A 27743-nucleotide genomic window follows, 5' to 3' on the forward strand; every position below is an offset into this window, starting at 1 on the left:
GACCAGATGGGCGGGGACTATTAGTATTAGCCCCGCCCACCGTCTCACCAGACCACACCCTTCACGCGCACCAGCGGCGATGGGGCGGGGTTAGATGCAAGGGGAGGAGTCTAGAGCTTGTAGACCCGCCCATCTCTTCCCGAAGCCACGCCCTTCTCCAGCTCCGCTGGCGGTGGTGGGGCTGGGTGAGGGGCGTGGCCAGACCGAAGGGGGCGTGGTTTTCCCACCAACCCCGCCCTCCCGGCCCGCCCCGCCCGCCGCGGGGTCCCGCCGCTCCGGTGCCGCCCGGGCCTCGCCGCTCCCCGCGCCGCCGCTCTGGTGCCGCCGGCGCTTCCCTGCTGCCGGCGGCCGCCGCGCCCGCGCCGAGGCGTGCGCAACAGGCGGGCGCCGGCGGAGCTTCGTGAGCGCTCGGTGACCGAGTGGCCGCGGGCGGCGAGCGAGCGCCCGCCCGCCCGGGGCCGGGCATGTGCGGCGGGGCGGCGGGCAGGGCGCCCGGGCAAGGGCGTTTGAAGGAAACGTGAGGCGAGGCGGCGGCGGCGGGATGGAGGCGGCGCCGCGGCGAAGCCCCGAGCCGCGGGAGAAGCCGCCGGTGCTGGACGGGGAGGCGGCGGGGGCGCCCGCGGGGGCGTCGGGCGCGGCCCCGGCCTCGCCGGCGGCGACGGAGCCGATCGTGGCGGAGGGCGAGGCGGCGGCGACGGGCACGTTCGTGCAGCGGCAGCTCGGGGCGATGCTGCAGCCCGCCGTGAACAAGTTCTCGCTGCGCATGTTCGGCAGCCACCGGGCCGTGGAGATCGAGCGGCAACGGGTGAAGTCGGCGGGCACCTGGATTATCCATCCCTACAGCGACTTCAGGTGGGACCCGGTCCCCGCGACCCCCGCCCCGGCACCGACCCCCATCCCGGCACTTGTCCCCGCTCCGGCTTCGGCGCCTAGCCCGGTGTTCGCCGCCGCTGTCCGTGGTGCTGAGAGCGGCTCCGCCGCCGTACACCGTTGGGGCAACAAGTGCCGGGCTCCGGGGCTCCGCACCGGCCCAGGGAGGCGGCTGCCCACCGCCGAAGCCCGGGGCCGCGCTGCCCCAGCCCCTTCCCGTCTGGGGTTATCCCGCCCGCACGGACAACTCTGTTCTGCACCGGCCTCGCCGGGGAGGCCCTCGGGGCTGCCGGTGCCCGGGGACAGCCCGGCTCGGCCAAGCCCGGGAGCTCCGCTGACCCGGCCCCGGGCGTGCGGAGGCGGAGGCGGAGACAGGGGCTGCTGGGCTTTGCCTGCCCTTATAACTCCCCCCGCCCTCCTCGATGCTGTTTTTAATTTGGTGAGGAGCCTCCATCCCCCTGGAACACAGCTCCCTACAGCTGGAGCAGGGCTGGTCACCCAGCAAGGAGCCAGGCCTGGCTCTCGATGTCACCGGGATCACAGCGGGAGCTCGGGGATGGATGATGTGGGAGGAACTGGGTGTCACGGGGATGTTGAGTCATATAGGGTGGGCTTTCTCCACGGGGAATGAAGCTGCCAGGCAGTCATCTCCCGCAGCAAGCTGTGACACGGATGATGTCCCCAGCCTGGGAAGCACCCCGGAATGGGGCCAGCAACCGGTGTGGGTCCCTGGCACCTGTAGCAATCACCCCTCTCCACTGGGCCCTGACCACCCACCCGCTCCCTTGCACCACCCCAGCACACCACCCAGGGCTGCCAGCCCTGAGAGCCCTTTTCCCAGGGAAACCATCTCAAAGTTTGTGAGCCTTGAGCTTGGCAGGAGCAGCTTGTGCAACCAGTGCCATGAAGGGAGCTGGCAGGTAGACAGACAGGGGGATTACTTCAGTGTCTATCACATTATGGGGATACATAAAGGCCATGGAGATCAGGGCCCTGAGTGTTCAGTCTGACTTAGAGTGAAGGACAAGGCCTGTCCTAAAGAGCTTAAGCCTAAATCTGAATTGGAGCTCCAGGCAGACTTGGGCAGCTCCAGGGGCAGGCAGTTTCCCTGCTCAGTACACAGCATTTCTCCAGGGCACAGCATGGAGGCAGAGGAGGCAATTCCTCAGCCAGGTCAGGCCCCTTCTGCCTTGGCTGCATCTCCTCACCTGCCCAGCAAACCTTAGCCACCAGAAAGAAGGTGTTAATTTGTGAGACATTCCTGACCCTGAGGTGGGCTCCTGATTCTGGGGTCGCTTCCAGCCCTGGGGTCACTCCTGACCCTGGGCTAGCTCCTAGCCCTGGGGTAGTTTCTGGACCTGGCATCACTGCTGACCTTGGGGCAGCTCCTCGAGGAGAGGATGCCTCCCCGCTGCCGCCTCAGGCTCTGGTGCTTTCTTTCTCTCTGAAGAAGCATCTCACAGCACCATGACCCTTTCTTCCCCTCACCTGCAGAGAACCCAGTGCCTGTGTCTCACCATGGGTGTGGGGTGGGAAATACCTGCAGACTTCTGTCACCCATAAAGGCCAGTTTGGATCCACCAGGCACTAAGAGTTGCCCTGAAATCACCTTTGGAGATTTGAGCCTACACCCACGACCAGGTCTGGGACTAACAGGGGATGCCTGGGGACACCTGAAGGTGGGAGCTGGACTTGCTTTCCCAAGGGCCTATGAAGGCTCTGCTGGGGGATCCCAGGAGTCACGAGCCTGGTGGAGGAAGGCATTATGTGTCTGTGTGAAGAATGAAAACATCCTGGTGACATTTGCATGTGAACAGGGCTGCTGGTGTCCTGACATAACGAGCTGCTTCCAGCATTTCTTGGCTTTCCCTCCAAAGCCTCTGAGCTTGTCCACTCTCAGAAAAAGGAGGTGGATGAGGGGTGCTGCAGACCCAGGGCTGTACAGCTCCTGCCCTGTGCATGCTGGCAGCTCGTTCAGGGTTAGACATTCTTCCCACCTTCCCCTGATGTTGGCAATGTCTATCCTTGCTTGGTTGCTGCCTCGCTCACCACAACAGCCTCCCCGATCCTCCTCGGCCGCCCCAGGAGCTCGGCACTCGGTTTGCATAACCAGCAAAGCTTATCCCAAATCCTGCTAAGCCAACTCGGGTGGTGACAAGGAGACAGCGGATGACAGGGAGCTCCAAGGGAGCAAAGCCTCTCTGTGTTCTCCATGGGGCACATGTCAAGTTTGGGGTGGGGGCATAGGCGTGCATGCACTGCCTTGCCATGAGGAGAGGAAGAAGGAGCTCCTACAGCCCCTCATTCCCACACAGGGAGATGTTCACACCCCCAGACCCCTGGCCCAGTGCTGAATTGCTCCTCTCCACACACGTCTGCTCACATCTGTCCCAGCCAAGCAGCAGGGTGGTAGTCATGTGTGTGGGCAGGCACATGTGTGTCCCCTCAGCACCTGCCTCTCTGTGCTCTGTCAGGCTCTAACTTTGATCCTGAGTTTGCTAACTGTCCGTGTCCTGCCTCTCCCCACTCCTCCCTGTCCCACCCCATCCCCTACATTCTCACCTGCAGGTTTTACTGGGACCTCATCATGCTGCTCCTGATGGTGGGGAATTTGATCATCCTGCCTGTGGGCATCACCTTCTTCAAGGATGAGAACACCCCTCCCTGGATCGTTTTCAACGTGCTTTCGGACACTTTCTTCTTGGCTGACCTGGTGCTGAACTTCCGGACAGGCATCGTGGTGGAGGACAACACGGAGATCATCCTTGACCCTCACACAATCAAAATGAAGTACTTGAAGAGCTGGTTCCTGGTCGACTTCATTTCCTCCATCCCTGTTGACTACATCTTCCTCATCGTTGACCTGGAGACCCAGGTGGATTCTGATGTCTACAAGACAGCCCGGGCCTTGCGCATCGTGCGCTTCACCAAGATCCTCAGCCTGCTGCGCCTGCTGCGCCTCTCGCGCCTCATCCGCTACATCCACCAGTGGGAGGAGGTGAGAACCCCTTGGGGGTCCCCTGGTCACGGTTCCAGGCCAGGTCAGGGGTCCCCAGCTATAGGGTACAGCTGTCTGGAAGGCTCCTAGGGCTATTCTAGGCAGAGAGTTTCTCTGCAGCTCCACTCCTGCCTGTTCCCCAGATCTTCCACATGACGTATGACCTGGCCAGTGCCGTGGTGAGGATCTTCAACCTCATTGGGATGATGCTGCTGCTGTGCCACTGGGATGGCTGCCTCCAGTTCCTGGTGCCCATGCTGCAGGACTTCCCTGAGGACTGCTGGGTCTCCAAGAACCACATGGTGGTGAGTGCCCAGATAGGGGCAATTCCAGCTGAGATCTGCCATGGTGGGGAAAGGATTTGGTTACCTGTCTCCTACCCCAAGGATGGAGCTGCTGGGAGCCATGTGCTGCTAAGCAATGTCTCTCTGGTCACGGCATTGAGATGGGGAAGAGAGAATCTCTGCATCACCTCATCTCAGCCAATCTTGCTGGAGTCAGGGAATCCCTTAGGGAGGGAACTGGGGCTCCTGCTTCCTCCCCAGAGTAGCCTGCTCAGAGCTTCACACAGTCCCAATGCCTCTTCCTGGAGGAGAGCTCATCCCTTTGGCCTTGGAGGAACCTTGTTCTCCCTGGGGCTCTGGACTCCCCAGCTTAGGGAGGTGAGGCTGAGGGTTCAGCCCCACAGCAGCTTCCAACAACTCCCCCAGTGCCACTGTCCCTCATCTACAGAACGACTCGTGGGGAAAGCAGTACTCACACGCCCTGTTCAAGGCCATGAGCCACATGCTGTGCATCGGCTATGGGCAGCAGGCACCTGAGGGCATGACCGACGTCTGGCTCACCATGCTCAGCATGATCGTGGGGGCCACCTGCTACGCCATGTTCATCGGCCACGCCACCGCCCTCATCCAGTCACTGGACTCATCGCGGCGCCAGTACCAGGAGAAGGTCAGCAGGGCAAGGGAGAGAGGGCATGGGTACTGGGGAAAGAGTCCTGGAGCGAGCAGGTCCAGCTCCAGAACCAGCTCAGTGCAGCTACCATGTTCTACTGATTCCAGAGGTTGGGATCTCTGCCCCTGCCATTCTCCCTAGGGGTGTTGCAGGTGGAGGTCTGGCTGCCCCTTGAGAGAGAGACTATCTTGGTCTCCATATTGGGGGTCACTTTTGCACAGTCTGACCCCATCCTGCACTCTGCCCTGGATCCACCTGCATCCTCAGTGCATGGGCGTTCTGTCCTCTACCCCAGAGGTGGCCTTTGGACAGGGCCCTGGAACAGGGGTGTCTGTATCTATGTCACTGAGGAGAGGGGACTGTCACGTTGTCTGGCTGTGCAGGTGGTCCCCAGCTCAGCCCTGTGTGACTCCCCTTGTCCCCACAGTACAAGCAAGTGGAGCAGTACATGTCATTCCACAAACTGCCCGGGGACACGCGCCAGCGCATCCACGAGTACTACGAGCACCGCTACCAGGGCAAGATGTTTGACGAGGAGAACATCCTGGGGGAGCTCAGCGAGCCTCTCAAAGAGGTGTGGGCAGCACTCAGTGGGGTGACCTGGGGGAGAGGGGCTTACAGGGACCAGGCTCGGTGACATCCCCACTGACCTTTTCCTCACCCCACAGGAGATCATCAACTTCAACTGCCGCAACCTGGTGGCCAACATGCCCCTGTTTGCCAATGCGGACCCCAACTTTGTGACAGCCATGCTGACCAAGCTGCGCTTTGAGGTCTTCCAGCCCGGGGACTTCATCATCCGTGAGGGCACCGTGGGCAAAAAGATGTACTTCATCCAGCACGGCGTGGTCAGCATCCTCACCAAGGGCAACAAGGAGACAAAGCTGTCTGATGGCTCCTACTTCGGGGGTGAGATGGGACTGGGTGATCTGGAGAGTAGAGTAGGGTGCAAGAGCTGCTTGGGGACAGAAACTGGGGCATCCCTAATGTTTCTGCATGCCCATCCACTCTTACCTAGTGCCAAAGGCTTGGCATCCACTTTGTCCCAGTTCTGGCTGGCTGGGGCAGAAGGAGCATCCACCACCCCACTGCTGGCCAGGGAGAAGGGGAGTTTAGAGCAGAAAGTCTGAGACAGTTTATAGGATGCAGGCACAGCCCTGGGAGGGAAACAAGCCAGGCCATCAAAGCAGCCATGCCTGGGGGTGTCTCCATGGCCTGGGGAGGGAGGAAAAAGCTATGCCTGGCAGAGGAGATGGCCGTGGCTGTGCAGGCTCTGGGGTCTGTCCCTCCCTCTGAGCCATGCTCTGCCTCTGTGCAGGGTGTTGGGGTGCCGAGCAGTCCCGTTCCTGCTCTGACTGCCGGGAGAGGGGTGAATGGCAGTGTCACCCTGACCCCCAGCCCTGTGTCCCTGCAGAGATCTGCCTGCTGACACGGGGCAGGCGCACGGCCAGCGTGAGAGCCGACACCTACTGCCGCCTCTACTCCCTGGCTGTGGACAACTTCAACGAGGTGCTGGAGGAATACCCCATGATGCGCAGGGCCTTCGAGACGGTGGCCATGGACCGGCTGGACCGCATAGGTGAGGAGTGACCCCCTGGGCCCAGCACAACCACCTCTGCTCCCACTCCCAGTGCCCACAGACCCCCAGGCCCACGGGTGATGGTGTCACGGACCCTGTGGATCACAGTGCCCCAACCCCACGGGTGCCCGGCAATGAAGATGATGGGGAGAACAGGGAAGGAGCCTGCCCTCTCTCTCCTTCCGAGCAAGATCCAGGCAGTGCCATAGGACAGGCTTCCCTGGGAAACTGTCATTGCACTGCACTGTACTTGCACTGTCTGGCAATGACCAGCTGCTTGTCCTCGCCCCTCCTTGCCTGTGGAGGACAAACAAGATCTCAGCCCCCAGTCTGGACCCTGTTTTGTCCCTGCTTCCTCTGTCCCAATCTGGACCAGTCCCGGAGTCTTGCTTCCCCTGGCACACTGGTGAGGTTTTATTGTCCCTTCCCGGATACCACCCCCCTCTCCACAGTGTCCCCAAGAGCCCACACTTCCAGGGTCGGTGACACTCCTGCCTCCCCCCCAGGGAAGAAGAACTCCATCTTGCTCCGCAAACGAGCCGAGCACAGCTCGGGGCCCCTGAACACCGAGATGATCCAGCAGATCGTGAAGCACGACCAGGACATGGCCCACAACATCCAGGACCTGCAGCAGATGGCGATGGGCCGGGAGCTGAGCGGGAAGCCGGTGATCTGGGAGCCGCTGGTGCACGCACCCCTGCAGACGGCCGCCGCCACCACCAACGTGGCCATCGCCCTGACCCACCAGCACAGCCTGCAGGCCCACATCTTCCTGCCGCCCTCCTCCATCTCCAGCCCACTCTCGCCCGAGGCCACCCTGCTCACCAAGCCGGTGCGCCGGTCCCAGCCCAGCCTGGGGGGCTCCCGGCCCTCCTCCGTGAGCTCCCCGTCCGGGGCGCAGTCCCACCTCCAGACTCCCGCTGCCGGCTCGCCTTCCTCCCCCATGGTCCAGTCCCAGGCGCCGCTGGAGAGCGGGGGGCAGAGACCCAGCCCCGGGGCGCAGCCCCTGCCGCGGGCGGCGCAGAGGGGGGAGATGCCAGCGGGGGCCAAGCAGCCCCCGGCCGGCCCCCAGCCCCAGCTCTCCAGGTCCCGCGGCGCCTCGGTCTCCACCTCGCTGCTGCAGCAAGCGGCAGGCGCTGCTTCCCCCAGTTCCGAGCAGGCGCTGCCGCCGGGGAGAACGCTCCACTACAGCCTGTCCCGAGCCACCGGCTCCCACATCTCCCTCCTGATGCAGCCCCAGCAGCTGGTGAAGCACAGGAGCATCCAGGGCCTGCCGGTGGGGCGGCTCACCCAGGATGTCCGGCTCCTCTCTGCCTCCCAGCCCTCCCTTCCCAATAAAGTGGCCCAGCAAGCCGACGGGAGTTCCTTGAAGCAGGGCAGGAAATCTGCAGGGAACCTGGCCCGCAGGTCCTCGCCCTCGGTAGCCGGACTCCTCGCCAAGTCGAGTCCGGGGATCCCAGGCCAGCCGACGCACTCTCAGCAGATGCCTTCAGGATCGCTGGCTCAGCCCGGGCGCTCCGCGGCGGGAACGTCCACTCCCCAGTCCCCGGGCTCCGCGTCCAGGCAGGCAGCAGGTCCCTCCCGCAAGGGCTCCGTGGCCTTCAGCCCCGAGGTGGAAACGGGGAAGCCCAAACTCTCATCCAACATGTGAGTCCTGGCGGCACCCACACAGGCAGGAGGGACCCGGGCACCCCGGCAGCAGAGGAGGCAGGAGAAGCAGAGCACAGCCCCGCCGTGTCGGAGGGAAAATGAGGTGAGAGGCAGCACCCGGGGCCATGGAGGGGCTGTTTCAGGCACGGGGGTACGGCAGGGATGAGCATATGGGGCAGCCCCAGAGCTGGCCCAGCTGGATGAGGAGTGGGCTCTGCTGACTGCCCCAAGGGGGTCACCCTGCCCAGGCTGTCCCCTCCTTGCTCATCACCATCTGTGAGTTCTGCCCTCCTCCCGGAGGCACGGGACAGGTCAGAGCCCTTGCCCAAACTCTGGCGACTCTGGGGAGCTCATCTCCCCATAACTGCCCCTTGGGAACCGGGCTCCCCCACTCTCTGTCCCTCGTGTCCCACAGCCTGTCCTCGGGGCCAGGCTGGTGCTGGCAGCTCCTCCAGCTTGTCCTCTGTCACAGCAGGGGCTGCCCCACGCCCACCTCGATCCCCAGACTGCTCTGCCCAGCACCTTTGCCTTTTGGGTGAGGAGGGAGAGTCAGCCCCCTGGGTCCACTGCTCGGGTGGAGGGAGGGGGCTGGAGCTTATGGCAGGGGCTCCCTGGGCAGGCAGAGCGCAGGGGTCCAGGGTCAGCAGGGGCCAAGTCCCCCTTTCCCGAAGCTCCGGTGGGTCTCTGGGTGCAGGAGGCAGGACCTTGGGGTCCCGGGCAGGGCTCCCCTGGTGTGAGGAGTGCCAAGGGGCAAAGCTGGGGGCAGAGGGGTCTCCACTGAGTAGCCCCTCAGTCCCTCTCGCTGGCTTGTGCAAGTGTTTTGCCTCAGAGGTGCTGAGTCCCCGTGAGATTGGAATGTACTGCAGGTCAGGGCTCTGCCCCACACCCGGGCACAGTGGCTGCCCGCCCACCTGGCATGGGGGCAGCCTGGGGGGATTCCACTGCCTGCAGCTCCAGAAGGATGTTCAAAGGGTCAGTCCTAGGGGACCCCTCTGTGGTTCCCAGATGATAAGGTCTTCTGGGAGGACCCCTCTGTGGCTCCAGGAGGATGCTCACAGGGTCACCTAGGGGTACCCTACTGCCTGTGGCTCCAGGAAGATGCTCACAGGGTCACCGCGGGGACCCGTCTGTGGCCAGAGGAGGATGCTCAGCCCGGGCTCTGCTCCCCTGCTCTGCGCTGCAGTCCTGTTTCCAGGTTGCCTGGAGATGTCAGTCACCAGTGCCACGGGAGTAAAGGCTGTCACAGATGCCAACCCCGGGCAGCGCTTGGGTGACATGTAGGGCTGTGGGGTCACCCCCCCTCGAACAGAGACCCTAGGTCCCCACAGATGCCCCACGCCCCCCCTCCAGAGACAGTAGTGTGCAATGTGTGTGCGAGTCGTGGCTCTGCCGAGCAGCCGAGCTCTGCTTACAGTGTCGCTTTGGGCCAACCGTGTTCAGTCCTGGTTAGAGTAGTGTCCCCTCCGACCCCGCCGCGCTGCGCGAGCTGCTTCCCACTCCCGGAGTCAGGAACCATGGCTTGTCTTCGTGCTCTGGGGCTCGGCTGCCGCTGAGAGCGGGGCCCGTCGGACCCCCAGCGCAGCGGGCGAGGTCCTGTTCCCCGCGGTACTTATTGAAGTGAGGCGTTCCGTTCTCCACCCTCGTGTTTTGGGACAGCGGGAGCAGTCCGGAGCGCAGGGCTGCTCTGGGAGCCCAGCCGGCGGGGTGCAGCAGCCCACCAGGAATCCCGGCAGTGCCTGCCAGAGGGGATGTCCTGCACTGCCTTTTTTCCGTGGATTTCAACTCCCCTTCCCTGCCCACCCCCAAGTCCCGCTCCATCCCCATGGTCGATGTCTCCCCAGCAGCCCCTCGGGCAGGGGTCTGCAGCGGGGCCGCGTGTCCCACGTCGCCGGGTTGTGTTCACACTGCGTGATGTAGATGTCTTAGCGGTCATCCCAGTGCCCCGCAGAGAGCGCAGGCCGGCCAGGACAGCACCGAGCTCCGGGTGGCCACGTCTCTGGTGCACCCTCCCCACGCCATAGCCCCGTGTCGGGAGTCAGAGCCACCCTGTGCTCTTGTCACCGTCGCCCCTGCCCTGCGCCGTGTCACCTCGTGACCTGGTGGAGGCTGGAGGGGCAGGGGGGGCCGGCCGTGCGCGGGCACAAGTTTAGCCACCAAAGACCATGATCCTCCACTCTTGCACTCACGGCAGTCGATGTACAGAGCTTGTAGTTTTCATATCGCAGAGAATTTAAGAGCGTTTTTTTATTTTTGGTCGTTGTACATAATGGATTTAAATAATAAAGAGAGATTCTCAGCTGGTCTGGGGGAGACTCTTTCTGCACCACCTGAGACCCCAGAGAACCCTTCCCGGGGATGGGATAGGGCAGGGATGCAGCAGTGCCCCAGCTCCAATCCTGGCCCTCTGCCGTGCCAGGAGCAGCCAGGACATCCTCGGGAGCCCATCGAGGGGCCTCTCCCTGGCCCCACAGACCTGGGTGGCACAGCAAGAGCCCAAAGACAACAGGTCCACTCCCACCCACCCCAGTCCCTTTCGGCCCTGGGGAGATTAATGTTTAATCTTTGGTTATTTTCCCCTTCCATCTCCCTTCCCTTTATTGCTGGGGGGAGGGGCAGGTTTGATACCGCCTGATTGCAGAGCAGGCTCGAGGCATTAACGCGATTAAATGAAGGTCACACAGTGCAAGGTGGGCTGGGGAACCCAAGCCACGGCACTGCGGCGTTTGCGGTAGCTGGCACAGATCTCGGGGCAAAGCTGTGCTCTGGCTGCACCCTCTTCATCCTCAGCACCTGCCACAGCACCCTCAGCACTGCGCAGGCAGGGCACAAGCAGGATACAGGCACAGGCAGGAGGTGGGTGCAGGTAGGGCACGGGCAGGACGTGGGTGCAGGCAGGATGCAAGTGCCAGTAGGGCACATGTGGGATGCAGGCGCAGGCAGGACAGCAGTACAGGCAGGATGTAGGTGCAGGCAGGGCGCAGCAGGAAGGGTGAAGGCAGGATGCCAGGTGAAGGCAGGCAGAATACAGGTGCAGGCCAGACATGGCCACAGGCTGGACACTGGACACGCTGGAAGTGGGCACAGGGAGGATAACACATGGGCAGGACATGGGTGCAGGCTGGATATGGTCACAGGCAGGACATGGGCACAGGCAGGACACAGGCACAGGCAGGACACAGGCACAGGCAGGACACGGGCACAGGCAGGACACGGGCACAGGCAGGACACGGGCACAGGCAGGACACGGGCACAGGCAGGATGCAGGTGCTGGCAGCCACCCTGCTGTGCCCCACCGACTCCCCGTGGCAGCCCCGCATTACTGGGGCAGCCCCTGCCTGCAGGACACTGCTGGAGGCCCCCCCTGCTCCCCGCAGGAATTAGGCTCTGTGACACACAGAGAGCTCAACGCTGATTAGCGGTTTCTCTCTAATTTGATTATTTCAGATTACACCGCAGCCAGCCCAATTAAAGGGGCGCAGGGTCTGCCCAGCCCCAAGCTACTCTGCAGAGCGTGCCGGGGCTGCCAGGAGCAAAAAGAGCATTTTTTGGGGAATGAATTCCAGCTTATGTCCCATGCCCTATTCCTGTACTATTCAATCCAGTTTGTGTCCCTCGGCAGAGCTGGCGGCTCGGGCGGCCGAGGCAGCAGGACAGGGACTGGCTGGCGCCCACCTCGTCCCGGGACACGTCAGAGCCCCGCTGCCCGCCCGGGACTGAGGGCAAAGCCCCGGGATACGAGTGCCCCGCAGAGCCCCGGAGGCGAGGGCAGAGCCCCCCTGCCCGTCCCCGCTTCCCAAGGACACCCGTCCTGGAGCCGGAGGCTCTGCCCCGAGCCCCCGCGTCCCCGGCGGCGGGAGGAGGATTAGAGGGCACCACAGAGAGATTAATTAACGCGGGTGAGCCGGGATTAGGGGATTCGGGGCGGGCGCCAATCTGCGGGGCGAAGGCCCGGGCAGAAGCTGCGGGCGACAGCAGGAAGGTGCGACCGCGTGTGCCCACTCAGCGCGTCCTGGGCCCAGGTCATCCCTGCACTGACCCCCGGGGGTCGGTGTGCAGCTGGACCGTGGGCACCCGGGGTCTCGCCCGCGCACGCGGGTGTGAGGTGCACCCCACCCGCACGCCACCCCACACCTGTAAAGGTCCCACACCTGTACTGCACCCTATGCCTGTGCAGCACCACACCTGCGCAGCACCCACGCAGTGACCCACACCTGCACCACACCTCTCTCCTGCCCTGTACCCCATAACTGCTCTGCACCCACACCTGCCCTGCACCCTACATCGTCACAGCATGTCAAACGCACGGCGCTCCACACCTACACTGCACCCCCTATCTGTGCTGCACCCCATACCTGTGCTGCATCCACAGCCTCACGGCACCCCACAGTCGCGTGGTATTCCACACCAGCATGGAGACCCACACCTGCACAGCGCCCCAAACCTGCCTACAGCCCCACAGGCCACATGGCACCCCACAACTGCTCCGCACACCCCCATTCTTCCCCCAGTCCCAGCGCACCCCAGTCCCCATCCAGATGCCCGCGTCCCCATTCACCGCGCGGTTACCGGACACGCCCCTTGGACACGCCCCGCCCCCGCGCGCCGGCCAGGCGCTCGCTCCATTCTCCCTCTCCACCAATCGCTTATCTCGGTCCCGCCCTTGCCGCGCTTCTATTGGCTCAGCGCCCTTGGGCTCATCCTCGCCCGATGGAACGGGCCAATGGGCGCTGCTCCACCTACGTCCCTGCTGGCCCCGCCCCAGGCGCAGGGTGCGCTGGGAGTTGTAGTCCAGAGACTGCGCTGGCAGCTGCAGCGCCCGTGTCTCGGGACTGCGAGTCCCGGCGTGCCCCGCGCCGGGGGCGGGCAGGGGGCGGGGCCGGCGGAGCCGTGGAGGCCGCGGGCGGCAGCGGCGGGATCGTGAAGCGGCACCATGAGCGGCGGCGGCGGCGGCGGCCCCGGGGCGCGGGCAGCAGCCGAGCGCGAGGAGTTCGCCGCCTTCTTCCCGCAGATCGTCCGCGACCTGACGGAGGACAAGCTGGGGCACCCGGAGGTGGGCGATGCCGTGGCGCGACTGAAGCAGGTGAGTAGGGGTCGGGAGCGGCGGGCAGAGCCGCTGAGGTGGTGGGAAGGGTCGGGGGGCTCGGGCCAGGGCTGCTCACCTCTCTCCGCTCCCGCAGGTGCTGGAATACAACGTGCCGGGCGGGAAGTGCAACCGGGGGCTGACGGTGGTCGCCGCGTTCCGGCAGCTGGCGAGCCCCGACCAGCAGGACCCGGAGAGCCTCCGCTGCGCCCTGGCCGTGGGCTGGTGCATCGAGCTGGTGAGAAACGGGACCCTGGGGATGGGACCCCCTGGGAAGACCCCGTCCCTAATCCAGCCTCTCGCAGTTTCAAGCCTTTTTCCTGGTGGCTGACGACATCATGGACGCATCCCTGACCCGGCGGGGGCAGCTCTGCTGGTACAAGAAGGTGAGCGCATTCAGGAAGCCCCTTTTCATGGAGGGGACCCTTGGGAGTCAGGAGGCTCTCTGACATCTCCCTGCCTTCCTGCTGCAGGAGGGGATTGGGCTGGACGCTGTCAACGACGCTTTTCTCCTGGAGTCGTCGGTGTACCGGCTGCTCAGGCGGTACTGTGGGAAGAAGCCCTACTACCTCCACCTGCTCGAGCTCTTCCACAAGGTGAGCCTGGCCCCCCAGCCCCTTCCTGATTTCCTGGGGTCTGGGCACTTTCTAGTGTTTGACAGCACGTGGGACTCGGAGTGTTACTTAAGTTCTGGGACATGCTGCTGGACACGCCCTTCCTTCGGACTCAAAGAGGAGCTGAAACAGGGTTTGGGGGCTGCACTGTGGTGTTGGGACTCTCCTGGGGGCCTGTGTGAATAAATCATGGAATCACAGACTGGTTTGGACTGGAAGGGACCTTAAAGATCATCTTGTTCCATCCCCCCCTGTCATGGGCAGGGACTCCTTGCACTATCCCAGATTGCTCCTAGCCCCATCCAACCTGGCCTTGAACACTTCCAGGGATCCAGAGGCAGACACAGCTTCTCTGGGCAACTTGTGCCAGGGCCTCATCACCCTCACAGAGAAGAATTTCCTTCTCATGTCTTGTCTAAATCTCTCCTCTTCTGGTTTAAAACCATCACCCTTTGTCCTGTCACTTCTGATGCTGTAAAACATCCTCCTCCCTCTTCTTTATAAGCCCCTTAAGTGCTGGAAGAATGCATTGAGGCCACAAATCCTTTCTTTCCTCTCCAGACAGGCTACCAGACCGAGCTGGGGCAGACACTGGACCTCATCACTGCTCCCATTTCCCAGGTGGATCTGAGCCGGTTCAGTGAGCAGCGGTACGGAGGTGAAGGGGCAGAGCTCAGTCCCTTCCTGGCCATGCTGGACACGGCTGTGCCCTCAACCCGAGCCTGGGACTGGTTTGCAGGGAGCTGCTGCTGGTCCCCTCTGCCCTCACCTGCAGAGGGTGGGAGGGGAGAGCCCAGGCCTTGGGGCTGAGCCTGGTTCCTCTGCCACAGGTACAAGGCGATTGTGAAGTACAAGACGGCATTTTACTCCTTCTACCTGCCTGTGGCTGCGGCCATGTACATGGTGAGTTTGGTGGGAGCAGCTCAGGAGGGGCCTCACCCGCGTGTGAGGCTGTCCAGGAGGGCAGGTGCTGAAAGCCTTTATCCCTGTTATTCCTTCCTGCCTTCCTTCCTTCCCCTCAGGCTGGTATTGACAGCGAGGAGGAGCATGAGAACGCTAAAGCCATCCTGCTGGAGATGGGAGAATTCTTTCAGATCCAGGTAGGAGGTGGCTCCGTGCCCCTCGGTGCTTGTCAGGTGCTGGCTGTGGCACTCAGGTGTTTCCATTGTCACACAGGATGATTACCTGGACTGCTATGGGGATCCAGCACTGACAGGGAAGGTTGGCACCGACATCCAGGACAACAAGTGCAGCTGGCTGGTGGTGGAGTGTCTGCGCCGGGTCACGCCGGAGCAGAGGCGGATCCTGGAGGTGAAGGCCAGGGTCACACACCTGGGAGAGGGGGTGTAGTGCCATAATGTACACCTGCAGTGCCAGGTGCTGGCCTGGGACCTGGCTGGGAGGAGGGGGGTGAGCACAGAGAACAAAGCTCCTGCCCCATCCTGATGGAGCAGCTGCGGCAGTGCCATGAGCTGGGATAGGACCTGACTCACTCTGGGGTTTTCTCAGGAGAACTATGGCTGCAAGGAGCCCGAGAAGGTGGCGAAGGTGAAGGAGCTCTACAATGCACTGGGCATGGAGGCAGCTTTCCGGGAGTATGAAGAGAGCAGCTACCAGCGGCTGCAGGAGCTGATCGGGAAGCACACCCAGCGCCTGCCCCGGGACATCTTCCTGGACCTCGCACAGAAGATCTACAAGCGGCAGAAGTGATGGAGGGGCCTGGCAGGGGGCTGTGTGACCTTTGCTAAGGCGGCTGGGGGAAGTCACCCCCTGGTTCGAGCTGCTCCCTGCCCTGGGAAGGGCCGGGGGTGAGTTGTAGAGGGTGCGATGGGATGGCCGGGGGGTTCAGCGATCTCCCCCCCGGCCGTGTGTCAATAAACATAAGTTATTGTAGGTGCGTCGCTGCCTGGTGTTGGCTGGGAACAGGGCTGGATGGCGGGGAGGGGGATGCCGGCATCCCCCGCGCTTTCCGGGGTGGGGGGATGCCCGGAGCACCGCCCCCGCCGGCGGGGCGGGACCGGGCGGCTCCCGGCGGGCGGTGGCGGGGCCGCGGCTCCTCCCTCCCTCCCGCAGCCGCATTCGCCGCCGCAGCGCCGAGGTGAGCGGGGACGGGGCCGGGGATGGAGCCGGGCGGGGGCTGGAGGGGGATGGGGAGGGCCGCGCCCAGGAGGGCCGCTTTTGCCGCGGGGGCGCCGGTCCTCGCCTGGGGGCCGGGGGATGCTCGGGGCCTGAGGATGCTCGGAGCCGGGGGATGCTCCGGGGCCGAGGGATGCTCGGAGCTTGCGGATGCTCGAGGCTGGCGGATGCTCGGAGCCGCCCTCCCGCAGTCTCCGCTGCCCGGGGCCTCCAGCAGGTGCCTGGGGTCGGGGCTTTCCCTCGGTAAGGCTGGGCCCGGTGGTGCAGCGGCAGTTCTGCAGCGGTTCCCGGAGCTGGGGTCTTCTGGCCAAGCCCTGGTCCCCGAGCGCCCGCGATACCACCGCCCCCGGCCAGGACACCCCCCCCCTCCTCCTCGACGAGGCTCCAAGGGCGTTTTCTCCTTGACGGCATCCCCAGATAGTCCCGACCCTCTGGAGGGAATCTCGGAGCAGCCGAGCTTCCTGGGATCATTCCCAGGCCATGTTCCAGGGACCAGCAGCTGCCTGCAGTCCCTGCCCAGCCACAGAGGCCCAAGTCAGGCAGGAAGCTGTGGGGCAGCCCCTCTCTCAGGCAGCTTCTTTCTCAGGGCAAATCCCTGTCTCTGATCCCCAGACACCTGTGCCAGGCCCTGCCGCAAGGTCACTGCCATCCCTTTTCCTCTGGCTGTGCCTCTCTCTCTCGCTTTGTGCCACTATGTTCTCCCCTGACCAGGAGGGTGTTTGCTACTTGCAGGGAGCTGGATGGTCTGAAGAGAGGAGCTGCTGGGCTTTCCTGGGTGCCCCGGCACTTCCAGAGAGGCAGCACCATGCTGGCTCCAAAGAAAGGCCTCCTGTGCAACCTCAACCACATCCACCTGCAGCACATCTCCCTGGGGCTGCACCTCTCCCACCACCCTGAGCTCCAGGACACGGATGGTTCCACGGGTGGGGGAGACAAGACCAGCTGCACCCACTGCCCAGAGAACCGTGAGCCAGTGGATGCCAATTCCAACAGTCCCTCTGTGAAATGCCAGTGTTGTGAGTCCCATGCTCTGGAGCCAGAGACACTCGGGCTCCAGAACCAGGCAGTGCAAGAGGATTTCCCCTGCCTGCACAGTGGAGACGAGGAGGAGACAGTTTCCCCTTGTGATCCCCCTTGTGATCTAGCTTCTTCCTCCTCCTCCTCCTCCTCCTCTTCTGTCAGTAGCTGCTCGGATTTCAGCTTGGATGACTCCCCAGTCTCCGTGTACTGCAAGGAGCTCGCCAGAGAAGAGTCCCAATCTCCTGACAAGCAGCTCAACGTCATTCCCATAGAAAACGCCCGGGATGGCGAGTCTCTGGCTGACCAGGACAGGACGTGTGATGGGAGAGATGCCAACCACAACTCCCCGGTGCTCCGGAGAGCCACCACCGTGGCCAGCAAGAGCCCAGACAGCCTCTGCAGCAGCAACTCACTCGATTCCCACTGCGACGAGCTCTCTCCCAGCACAGCAGCACAGGAGACCACCAGCACCTGCGCTGACCTAGACCCCAACTGCAACCCCCTCCCCGAGCCCGATGCTGCACCTCCAGCACCGCCTGTGCCGGAACGGCGGGATGCCGGGATTCCGAGCAGCGCTCCGGAGCCGCGGCCCCGGCCGAGCAGCCTCCCACCGCCCGTGCCCCCTCGTCCCCGGCGGCGGCTGCAGATCCTCAACGCGCACAGAGCGGAGCAGCAGCTCGGCCCGGTGCGGCAGGCAGAGCCCAAGCCTGGCCCAGGTGAGCTCTGCCGAGACACAAGCACGAAGACCATCACCTCCTTCCACGAGCTGGCCCAGCGGAGGAAGAGGAACGTGGCCGGGCCCACGCTTGCCCAGGCCAGGGCTGACCGCAGCGACTGGCTGATCGTGTTTTCGCCTGACACGGAGCTGCCTCCCACCAGCGAGCTCCTCTCCGGCACCACGGGCCAGGAGCCAGCCCAGCCCCAGCCGCAGCCCCAGCCCCAGCAGGACGGGCCAGCCAGGCCTCCCGGCTCCAGACAGAGAGAGGTGACGACGTTCAAGGAGCTGCGGTCCCGCAGTGCCGCCAGGCAGCCCAAGGGCCAGCGGGCAGAGCCGGCCCAGCAAGCCCCCGTGCCCCCGGGGACGGGAGTGGGCTGGGGACCCCCCGCGGCACTGGGGGGACAGGTGCTGGCACCCAGTGACGGCCACCAGCTGAGAAGGAGACCCCGGCCGAGCCTGCAGCCCATCGCGGAGGGGCAGCCGAGGGATGTGGAGAAGGGGGGGCTGCCGCCAGGGGAAAAGGGGCTTGGCACTGCCCTGGGCCGGAGGCTCGGCGGTCCCGGCGGGGACTCCGCGGTGCCACGGGCGGCCCAGAGAGGAGACGACACCTGCACAGGGGGTGAGTCTGGGTCCCTCCGGGGTGGGCCGGATGGGTCTGCCGGGGGGCTGCGGGGCCGGGTGCGTGTCTCCGGGCGGTGGGAGCCGTCCCGGGGCGCTCCGGGCCGGGCGGGGTTCCCCTCGCATCGCCGCCGCGCCCGGAGGGACTCGCGGCCCGGGAGGTGCCGGGGCTGTCTGTCCCGCTCCGCCCCGCGGCTCCCAGCGCGCTTCCTCCGCCGCCCGGCCCAGCCCTTCGCCCCGCCGCCGCCCGCGGCTCCATGAACCGCCCCGACCCGGGCCCTGCCGCCGGCCCCGCTCCTCCCCCGGCCCCAGGCAGCGCTCCCGCCGCCGCCCCGCCTGACCCCGCCGCCCCGCTCTCTCCAGCCAGGCCCGAGCCGCTCGCCCCCGGAGCCGCCGCTGGAGCTGCCGCTGCAGCCGCCGCTGGAGCCGCCCGGCCCGGCGGGGGGAGAGCGGAGGGAGCCCATGGAGAGCAAACGAAAGGTTGGGACAGGTCCTCCCCGGAGCCTCTGCGGGGCTGGGGGCGAGGGAGAGGGACAGAACGGGGCAGGAGGGGAGGAGGGGGGAATGGGACCCGCAGGGTCGGGTCGGTGTCCTGGGCACCCCAGCGCTGGGCTGGGGCAGCGACAGGGGCGGAGAGAGGAAGGGACAGGCAGGGGAAGGGCAAGCAGGGACAGTGCAGGCAGGGACAGGCAGCGCTGCCTGCACCAGGCCTGCCCTGCCCACCCCCGGCAGGTGGTCCTGTCGAGCCGGGTGCGACCACCCCCGCAGTTCGCCCGAGGGTCCCCTGGCACGGCTCCGGTCCGGCTCCAGTCCCCGTGCGCTCTGCAGGGTCCGGTGGCAGTGACCGGGGCCACTCAGGGCCCGGTGGGTCCCTCCACACTGACCCTTCTCTCCTTCGATCCCTCCGTCCCCAGCGTTGTTGGTCGCCGTCAGCTCCGCCGTGGACAAGGTGATCGCCCACTTCAGCACCGCACGGAACCTCGTGCAGAAGGTGAGTGCTGGGCTGGGCTGGGCAGGAGGGGTTTTGGGAGTCCCGGCGTGGCATGCCCCCATCCCTCCCAGCGGGATCAGGGTCAGGTGCTGCCCTTCCCCTCCCTCCCCTCTCCTTGTGCCTCCCTCAGGCCCAGCTCGGGGACAGCCGGCTCAACCCCGATGTGGGGTACCTGCTGCTGCACACCCTCTGCCCCGCGCTCTACGCCTTGGTGGAGGACGGGCTGAAGCCATTCCAGAAGGATGTTATCACAGGCCAGCGGAAAAATTCCCCCTGGAGTGTGGTGGAAGCCTCTGTGAAGACAGGTGAGGGTGAGGTTGTTGGCATCTCGAGGTGCCTGGAGTCCTGTGGCAGCCCAGGCTGGGGGCTGTGTGTCCTGGGCAGTGACAGTGTGTGTTCTGCACCCCACAGGCCCCAACACACGCTCCCTGCACTCCCTGTGCTGGCACGTGGCCGGGCTGGCCCCTCTCAGCAGCACCAGGCAGAAGTTCCATGCCTTTATCCTCGGCCTTTTGAAGTGAGTGTTGACCCACCGGCCGTGCTGCCATGGCAGGTTGGAACAGTCCCTAGGGCTCTAATTTGGGTTCCCTTTGTATTATTTAGCATTAAACAGCTGGAGCTGTGGATATCTCACCTGCAGAAGAGCCCAGGTAAGGACACAGTGCCTAGGAACTTCCTACCCAAGCCCTCTCATACCTGCCAGGCTGATAATCCCACACTGGGGTTGGGATACATCCATGCTTGGCTGGATTTTGCACAGTGGATCAGGGCATCATTTTCCACGGTGTATCTTCAGCACAGGAGGTTGTCTGACTGACTCGGACAGCCTGCTGGCTCTTGGGGGGAGGTGTAGCAAGGACAGGGTGTTCTGCACCTGCCCCACCCATCCCTGTCCCTGTCCCCACAGGTGTGATCTCTGTGCTTTACTCACCCACGGCCTTCTTCGCCCTGAGCCAAGGCCCTCTTCCACACCTCGCTGACGAACTGCTGCTGCTCATCCAACCCCTCTCGGTGCTGACTTTCCACCTGGACTTGCTCTTTGAACACCACCACCTCTCTGTGGATGTCCGGCCCTTGTCCCGCCGGTTGGAGTCCCCACTGTCTCCAGGCCGTCACCCTGCTCTGCTGCGGGGGGCTGTGTCTCTGGAGGGCCGGAGCGGTGCTGCCGGGGACAGCCTGGCTGATGAGAGTCCCCCTGATGCTCTGGGCAGGGTGGGGGGCACAGGGGGCAGCACAAGGGCCCGGTCCCAAGCAACCATGGGTGGGTTGGTCCCTACCCCCCCAGTGGGGGCTGCCCTGCACCAAACCTTCCAGCACGTGCTGCGCTGGGGCGGCCAGCTCAGCCGCACCTTGCTGGGATCTGACACCCCCCCGGAGAGTCACGGGCCCGAGGAGGGCTCTGGGGGCCCTGGGGCTGGCCTCAGTGGCTGGTGGGGCCAGCTGAGCCAGAGCTCCAGGATTTATACTGCTCCTAGCAAGGAAAAGTTCCCCTTGGTCTGGTGGACGAAGCTGCGGACGGCTGCGGGAGATCCCAGCCCGGGCCAGGCTGTGCAATCCCAAACTTCCATGAGTGAGCCCAGAGGCACGGAGCTGCAGCTCCTTCAGACCAAAGCTGTCCCTGAACGCTCTGGCCCAAAGCCCAGCAGCAGCACTGACACCTCAGGCACTTCTTCCCCTGAAGACCTCTTCCTGCCCACTGGAACTGGAGCACTCACCAAGCTGGATGATCCCACTGCTGGAAAGAATTTCCTGGCTGCTTCCCCAGAGCCTCCTGCCAACAGGAACCAGGCAGCACCTTCTGGCCCAGGGATGGGTGATCCTCCTGGTCCTGACAAGGGCAGCTGGCTGGGCCGACTCTTTGGAGCAACCAACCCCTCGTCCAGGAGCTTTCCTCCCAGTCCTGACACCGTCTTGGCCAGGTCCAGGTAAAACCCAGCTTGGGCAGGCAGAGGGGGGAAGCAGTGTGTGCCAGGAAGGGTTTTCAGTGCCAGGCTCACCATGGTGGCCTCGCAGGGGTCTTGTAGTGCCCCTTGTCCAGGGCCTGTGCTCCTGGGCTTAGTGCATGTCCCAAGTGCTGCTGCCATCACGCTCAGTCCTGTGGAGCAGCAGGAGCTCATGGGGAGGTTCAGTGGAGCTTGATGAGTCCTTGTCCACTCCCAGAGCACCAGAACAGTCTGAGATAAACAGCAGGAAGAGCTCCCAGGCAAGCTCATGGCTCCCTTTCTTTGTGGCAGGAGACCATCCCGCTGGCTGTCCCCAAGCCCACGTGTCCTGGCCGGGGTGGTGAAAGGCCTGGCGTCCGACAGGAGCCGCGGTCCGGAGCAGCCGGACAGGAGCACACCTGCCCCACCCCAGACCCACAGGTGAGGCTCAGGGCTGGGAGCTGGTGGTGGGTTTTCTAGAGGGGGGAAAGCTGCGGCTGCTCTCAGAAACAGCCTGGGGGTCTCACATGTCTCTCTAGGGAAAGGCAGCATTACCCACTTGCCCTGTGGCTGTGCCCTCAAGGATCCCCATCTCCTGCTGGGCTTGGAGGGAACCTGAGCATCTGCCCACCCACTCCCAGATGTTTCTGGGAGAATTTTTAGCATTTTCTTGTGTGCTTTCTGGATTCATGGCAGCTTGTTTGGGGCAAGCATGTGGCAGCTCTGACCCAGTTGTGGCTGGTCTGAACAGCCATAGTTGTGGGTTCAAGCAAGCAGGGTGAACACGTGGCCATCCCAAATGGTGTTTGGCTGCTTCTCTCCTCCCCATCATCGCTGACCCTCACCCCAACACCCCCACACCGTCTGCGCCATCTCTGATGTCCCCACACCTCCTGCTCTGCTCCCACTCCTGGGTCTGCTTGGCAGGACACCTCTGTCAGGTGGCTCCTTGCACAGATCCCTCCTCTCTGTCTGAGAAGGAGGTCGCTGGTTCCACCCATGACACCAATTCCCTCTCTCGAGTGCTGTGGGAGCTTCTGAGGATCCTTGGGGTCCCTGGGGAGGTGAGTCCCCGATGACATTTGTGGTGCAGGGCGGTTCGGGCGCTGTGTGACCACACGGGCACTGCTGATGGGCACCTGAGCTTCCAAAAAGGGGACATCCTGGAGCTGCTCTCCACCGTGGATGAAGACTGGATCCGCTGCTGCCATGGAAACAGCACCGGCCTTGTTCCTGTTGGTTACACGTCCCTGATTTTGTGAGGAGGCGGGAGGGACCTGAGGAAGCAGCTGAGCTTGCCGGAGCAGGTGGCAGCTCCAGGAGGGGATGTCTCCTGCCATGGCTTCACCACCTCCAGGGCTTCACCAGCTCCAGGGCTTTGCCACCTTCAGGGCTGGCAGCTCCCAGGGGACCCTGCCCTGCGTCTGTCACTGCTTTTCCTTTGCATGATGTCACCATCTGCCGCCGTGTCCCCCTGACCTGCTGGCACAGAGCTGTGGTTCCTCTTTGGGAGTTGCTCTGGCTCATGGTTCCTCAGCTGCTGCCCACACCTGTGCCAGGCCAGGGAGGGTCCTTTCCCTGCCTCACAGTCCCCCGTGTTGTCTCCATGCCATCGTGTCCTGCCACCGCTGCCACCTCCACGTGTCCTGCTCTGCCCCGGGCTGGTGGCCCAGGCCAGCCCAAGCCACCGATGCGCAGTCCCAGCACTCTGTAAATAGTTGTAACCACAGGAATTAGCTTGTTCCACAGGGAAAAAGCTGGAAATAAAGGTTGTGACTCACGTGTCCACATGTGTGAATGGAGCACTGGGGTTGGGAGGGCTGGGAATGACCACGTGGCCGTCCCGATGTGGGTGGCCTGGGCTGGCGCTGGCCCTGGGATGAGGAAATACTCCAGTGGGAGCAGCCAGTGTGGGCTGGGGCTCTGCTGGTTCTCAGCATCCAGGCTCCCAGCCAGGACAGCAGGGAGGCCTCACTCCCTGGCAGAAGGTGCTCAGGCTCCTCCACAGTGTGGGAGAGGTGGCTGCAGCCTCCCAGAGCCAGGAATATCCCTGAGAAGCTGCTGAGGACCAACCAGCCCCACGCTGTGGGAGCTGCACAGCATTGAGAGCAGCCCAGGCCACTTGGTTTAGTTATTTATATAACTTTGACTAATTTTTTTCATGGCCCAGAGGATGTCAGCCGGGGCTAAATGGCTCCGAGTTTTTTCAGTTTTTTTCATTGCTTGTGATTTCATCTGCAATTTACATTTCATGCTGGGCTTCCCAGTAAAATAAAGATGTGGCCATAGTGGGGAGTGGCCATCCGGCAGCAGCAGCTTGTCTCCAGAGGCAGTTTTGGGCCTCTGCTCCCTCCCATGGCCAAGGGCCACGTTTCACCCTTCTGACTTCCCGTTTCAGTGGCAAAAAGCCGCTGTGTCAGCCCCGGGCTGGGCTCTGCTGCCAGGGTAAAGCTGCTCTCCTTTCACTCTGTTCTCATTTTCACTTCTCTCTCTGGAATTTTTATTCTCAGACGAGTGACGTTATATCCTAATTGGAATGTTACTTGGCTTGCCTTAAGGAGGTTTGATTGAATTCCACAGCTGCTTCTGGACTTTGAAATGGGGTCATGCCAGGAGGGGAGGAAGCCAGGTGGTACTTCCGTGGGTTTTTTTTTAAATAAACAGCCCTGCAAGCCTTGGCCTGGGGCCTTGGGTTTAGAGGGAGTGTAGGGGTCAAGCCTGGCATTTTCATGGTCATAGGGAAATGGAAAAAGCTGGGAAAGGGAAAAAGAAAAATCAGGTTGCACAGAAGAGATGTCGTAGAGAAGCTCTTTCATTGCTGAGGGCCTGAGTCTCTCTCTGGAGGTGAGAGCACTGCCATGGTGGGACATGTCCTGGAGGTGACAGTCCCCAGCCCGCCACCTCTGCAGGACAAGAGGGCTCCAGGCACTGGGGTTTACCTCGTGGGAACACCAGGATATAAACCAGGCACCAGATTTGTGGATTTAATGGTTCCTGTCCCAATTTGCCTCACACACACCCCCATGGTCACAGTGCCTCCAACACCATATGGTGACAGTGCTGCCACTGTCATTCCTGCCACATCCTCACCAGAGCAGAGCCGTTGGAGCCACAATGAATCCTCTGAAATGCTGCCAGTGAGCCCATCCATCAGGTGGGTGTTCCCCTCTGGTATGTGGGTGTTTCTGTGTTCCTGTGTTCCCCGTCCATCAGGTGGGTGTGTTTGGGAGCCAGGGAAGCCCCTTGGGGTGCCAAATCCCCACCTTGTCCCCAGCCTAGAGCACTCAGTGCCACCTCCAGCCCTGCCTTGGACACCTCCAGGGATGAGAACTCCAAACCTCCCTGGGAAGCTCCTGCCAAGGCCTGAGCACCCTTTCCATGGAGAAATTCCTGCTGCTGTCCAACCTGAGCCTCCCCTGGCCCAGCCTGAGGCTGTTCCCTCTCCTCCTGTCCCTGTTCCCTGGAGCACAGCCTGACCCCCCTAGCTGTCCCCTCCTGTCAGGAGCTGTGCAGAGCCACAAGGTCCCCCTGAGCCTCCTTTGCTCCAGGCTGAGCTCTCACAGCTCCCTCAGGATTCCCCAGACCTTCCCCAGCTCCATTCCCTTTCCTGGACACACTCCAGCCCCTCAAGGTCTTTCTTGTCCAAAAGTACCCAGAACTGACCCCAGAATTGGAGGTCCCTCAGCAGAGCCATCAAACAGGATGATCACTGCCCTGGTCCTGTGGCCACGCTGTGACTCATCCAGGCCAGGTGTCATTGTCCTCCTGCCCACTTGGGCACACCTGGGCTCATGTCCAGCAGCTGCCACCAGCACTCCCAGGGTCTTTCCCAGCTTTTCAGCCACTTTTCCCCAGGCCTGGAGCATTCCATGGGGTTGTTGTGACACGAAAGCAGGACCCAGCACTTGGCCTTGCTGACCCTCACCCCGCTGGCTTTAGCCATCAATCCCACACATCCAGCCTGTCCAGATCCCTCTTCCTGCCCTCTGGCAGATCCACACTCCCACCCAGCTCAGCAAAGAAAACCCGCCGAGCCAGCCGTAGGAAAAGATTTTCCATTTAATACTAGACTCTCAGGATTGAGATGCAGGCTTTTTATGCAATTACATCCAATGTTAAAATTGGTAATACATAATTTACAAAGATTAACATCAAAACAATGATCTATTTAGATATGCTTTGTAAAAAGGAAATATATTAGCAGCATTTATTTTCAGCAATCACACAGCCTACACCCATGCAGACTAAGGTTCAGCTCTATTTGCAGTAACGTAGTGCTTCCTGGCTCCGGCGGCGATCCTGGGGACACACGGGTCTGCTCAGTATTATAAAATAACCGAAAAATAAAAAAAGTCATTAATTTCTACACCAGTAAGAAAAACAATTCTTTGCACTTACCTAACATTTGATTGTCTAAAAAACATTTTGTTTAGTCTTTCAACAAAAGAAAGATAAAATGACAGAGCTAGTGTCTCGCTTCTGTACGCACTTTATTTTTTTTTTTTTAAAAACTTTTTAGTGTTTAACACCATTTGAGACAATGATTTCTGTTTGAAACTAAATGAGACAACTCGAGGGTTTGGACATGCGATATTCCTACTACACGCACGAGTATTTTATACTCAGGGTTCCTGGTACTGTACAGTGCTTCTCTACAGTAAGAAAATATTCCAAACTATTTTCTTATTTCTTTTTGTTTTTTAATAAAATATTTTTTTTCTCAAAGGGTTTTTTTTCCTTTCTTTTTTTTTTTGGTTTTTTTTGTTTTTGTTTTGTTTTCTCTTTTTAAATCAACACATAAAAGTTAATGGAATGAGTCATGTTCCACTAAGAGTAAAATAATTATAATAATAACAAGAATGTACATTAGGACGAGCTTGGTCCATAAAAAGGAACATGTAACTACGGTATTGCTTTACATCCACGCAGCAGATATATACAACTTGGCACATTAAAAACTGGATTTCTTATAAGAACACCTAAAACAGGACTGGATATGCATGTGTACGTCTGAGACAGGAAAGCAAAGCCACCGTCCAGGGGCAGCAGGGACCGTCCGGCCCCAGGCCTGGCTGGGGGCTGTGGGACCATGGCCTGTGGAGTGGCCAGCAGGACCCACTGCCCGGACGTTCAGCTGGCCACCAGCACACGAGGGTAGTGTTAGCAGTTGATAAATTCTACAGCTCACGACAAACACTCGCTCGGATACTGCCTGACGGGCACGGAGTGAAGGGGTCCTTGGGGGGGGTTTATTTTTTTGGTTGTTTTTTTTTTTTTTTTCCTTTTTTCTTTCTCTTTTAACAGATTTTTATTTGCACAACACACGAGACACACGAGAACCACAGCTTATCAAAAAAACCAACAGCAATGGTGGCGTCAAGAGCTGACTTCGCTTTTATAAAATTTTTCTGCAGAAAAAAAGTGAAAAAACTCACACCCTGCCCCCTCCCCCCGCACAGCAAGTGCCTCATCCCAGCGCTCCTGCCCTGCTCCAAGGGCCTCTGGAAGCTTCTCCTTGGCACAGACCACAGGGACACGTGCACCGGCTGTCCCACGGCGAACCTCGTGCTCGGCTGGGGACGTTTCTCTCTTCTTGGAACTTGTGCAAATCAGAGGCCACAGCTTTAGGGCAGCCTTTCCTTTTAAGCCACTGGGCTTTTCCTTTCCCCTTTGGATTCCTCGATTCCCTTCCCTGGCGTGGGTCACGGCGGTGCCGAGGGCGGCTGGTACAATCACAGGTTCTCAGTGACCATGGGGAACACATCCTCCTCAGAATAACTCAGTCCTTTTCCTCTGCCCTCCCCATTCTTTTTTTTTTAATTTTTTTTTTCCTCTGAGTGGGAATATCAAGCAAAAATAAATTAAATTTGACCATCCTGGACAATAACCACGAGGTTTCCTCAGTACCTAACATCAATACAAGGCACGCCCACCAACACACACACCAAGAGCACTGCAGAGCAGGGTGGGCGCCGCGCCAGCCCAGCCCCCCAGGTGCTACTGTTTGTAGTTTTGTCAGTTTGCTGCTGCCCTCCTTCCCCGGGCTGGGCTCTGGCCCCTAGCCCCAGTGACAGACCCCAGAGCTCGGCTGCCCCTCCTGTGTCACTTCCTGAAGCTGCTCTCGGGGATGGTCAGAGTGCGGCGCCTCAGCTTCCGTCCCGACCCCTCCTCCAGCAGGTAGGTGACATCGATGGCTGCAACAGAGCACAGGGGGAGAGGGGATTTCAATCCATGCAGAATTGTTCAGGTTGGAAAAGGCCACCAGAATCATTGAACTCAACCTGTGACCAATCCCCACCTTGTGACCCAGCTCAAAGCACTGAGGGCCACACTCCATTGTTCTTTGAACACAAAATTCCTATTATTCCTGGTTTTTTCAAAGACGTTTCCCTCCACAGTGATATCCAAAACATCCCTGGACAAGATGCTGAGTGACCCAAGCCCTGAGCCACAGCTGGATCTGACAACCTCCAAAGATCCTCCCAACCCAAATTATTCATCAGTCCATGACTGTCTGGCATTGCCAGAACTTGGAAGAGACTGCACAGGGCTCATTCCAGGCTTTCAGTTAAAAGCAGGGACACTTAACCAGT

General features: G+C 61.6%; 4 protein-coding genes across 6 annotated transcripts in view; 3 read left to right on the plus strand and 1 right to left on the minus strand.

Moving 5' to 3' along the window:
* The first annotated feature begins 304 nt into the window (after nt 1-304).
* HCN3 (hyperpolarization activated cyclic nucleotide gated potassium channel 3) lies at nt 305-10347 on the plus strand. 2 transcript variants are annotated; one of them, XM_085082228.1, is made up of 8 exons: nt 305-852; nt 3439-3868; nt 4012-4173; nt 4601-4819; nt 5250-5396; nt 5491-5731; nt 6237-6401; nt 6908-10347. In XM_085082228.1, the coding sequence occupies exons 1-8, from the start codon at nt 542-544 to the stop codon at nt 8050-8052; spliced, it is 2820 nt and encodes a 939-aa protein (XP_084938354.1). In that variant the 5' UTR covers nt 305-541; the 3' UTR covers nt 8053-10347. The 2 variants fall into 2 exon arrangements, with proteins under 2 accessions (XP_084938354.1, XP_084938355.1); XM_085082229.1 differs by having other exon boundaries at nt 742-852; nt 3603-3868.
* Nucleotides 10348-12917: 2570 nt separating this feature from the next.
* On the plus strand, nt 12918-15638 carry FDPS (farnesyl diphosphate synthase). The gene is made up of 9 exons (XM_085082430.1): nt 12918-13131; nt 13229-13369; nt 13437-13517; nt 13605-13727; nt 14307-14395; nt 14576-14648; nt 14768-14845; nt 14922-15056; nt 15255-15638. Exons 1-9 carry the CDS (start codon nt 12982-12984, stop codon nt 15453-15455), a joined length of 1071 nt encoding a protein of 356 aa, XP_084938556.1. The 5' UTR covers nt 12918-12981; the 3' UTR covers nt 15456-15638.
* Nucleotides 15639-15780: 142 nt separating this feature from the next.
* Nucleotides 15781-22936, plus strand: RUSC1 (RUN and SH3 domain containing 1). Its single transcript, XM_085082189.1, has 10 exons — nt 15781-15843; nt 16614-18238; nt 18601-18717; nt 19152-19228; nt 19359-19533; nt 19640-19745; nt 19832-19878; nt 20136-21153; nt 21463-21591; nt 22244-22936. Exons 2-10 carry the CDS (start codon nt 16687-16689, stop codon nt 22410-22412), a joined length of 3390 nt encoding a protein of 1129 aa, XP_084938315.1. The 5' UTR covers nt 15781-15843; nt 16614-16686; the 3' UTR covers nt 22413-22936.
* Nucleotides 22937-25191: 2255 nt separating this feature from the next.
* The window catches only part of ASH1L (ASH1 like histone lysine methyltransferase), a 62710-nt gene continuing 60158 nt past the window's right edge, over nt 25192-27743 (minus strand). For both annotated transcript variants that reach the window (XM_085082432.1, XM_085082431.1), the window contains exon 28: nt 25192-27344. In XM_085082432.1, coding sequence (XP_084938558.1) covers nt 27253-27344 — 92 coding nt within the window. In that variant the 3' untranslated portion in view covers nt 25192-27252. The remainder of the gene's footprint in view (nt 27345-27743) is intronic.

Source organism: Lichenostomus cassidix, chromosome 25 (assembly GCF_008360975.1).
Source record: "Lichenostomus cassidix isolate B80296 chromosome 25, HeHo_3.0, whole genome shotgun sequence".
In the NCBI taxonomy this organism is placed as follows: Eukaryota; Metazoa; Chordata; class Aves; order Passeriformes; family Meliphagidae; genus Lichenostomus; species Lichenostomus cassidix.

What these genes read in the sequence shown, in the direction of transcription:
- HCN3 (XM_085082228.1), top strand. Translation starts at nt 542, where the DNA reads ATGGAGGCGGCGCCGCGGCGAAGCCCCGAGCCGCGGGAGAAGCCGCCG. An exon ending in GGCGCCAGTACCAGGAGAAG is followed by an intron (nt 4,820 to 5,249) that starts GTCAGCAGGGCA and finishes TTGTCCCCACAG; the next exon opens with TACAAGCAAGTGGAGCAGTA. An exon ending in TGATGGCTCCTACTTCGGGG is followed by an intron (nt 5,732 to 6,236) that starts GTGAGATGGGAC and finishes GTGTCCCTGCAG; the next exon opens with AGATCTGCCTGCTGACACGG.
- RUSC1 (XM_085082189.1), top strand. Translation starts at nt 16,687, where the DNA reads ATGCTGGCTCCAAAGAAAGGCCTCCTGTGCAACCTCAACCACATCCAC. An exon ending in AGACGACACCTGCACAGGGG is followed by an intron (nt 18,239 to 18,600) that starts GTGAGTCTGGGT and finishes CGCTCTCTCCAG; the next exon opens with CCAGGCCCGAGCCGCTCGCC. An exon ending in CACGGAACCTCGTGCAGAAG is followed by an intron (nt 19,229 to 19,358) that starts GTGAGTGCTGGG and finishes TGCCTCCCTCAG; the next exon opens with GCCCAGCTCGGGGACAGCCG.
- FDPS (XM_085082430.1), top strand. Translation starts at nt 12,982, where the DNA reads ATGAGCGGCGGCGGCGGCGGCGGCCCCGGGGCGCGGGCAGCAGCCGAG. An exon ending in TGGGCTGGTGCATCGAGCTG is followed by an intron (nt 13,370 to 13,436) that starts GTGAGAAACGGG and finishes AGCCTCTCGCAG; the next exon opens with TTTCAAGCCTTTTTCCTGGT. An exon ending in TGCTCGAGCTCTTCCACAAG is followed by an intron (nt 13,728 to 14,306) that starts GTGAGCCTGGCC and finishes TTTCCTCTCCAG; the next exon opens with ACAGGCTACCAGACCGAGCT.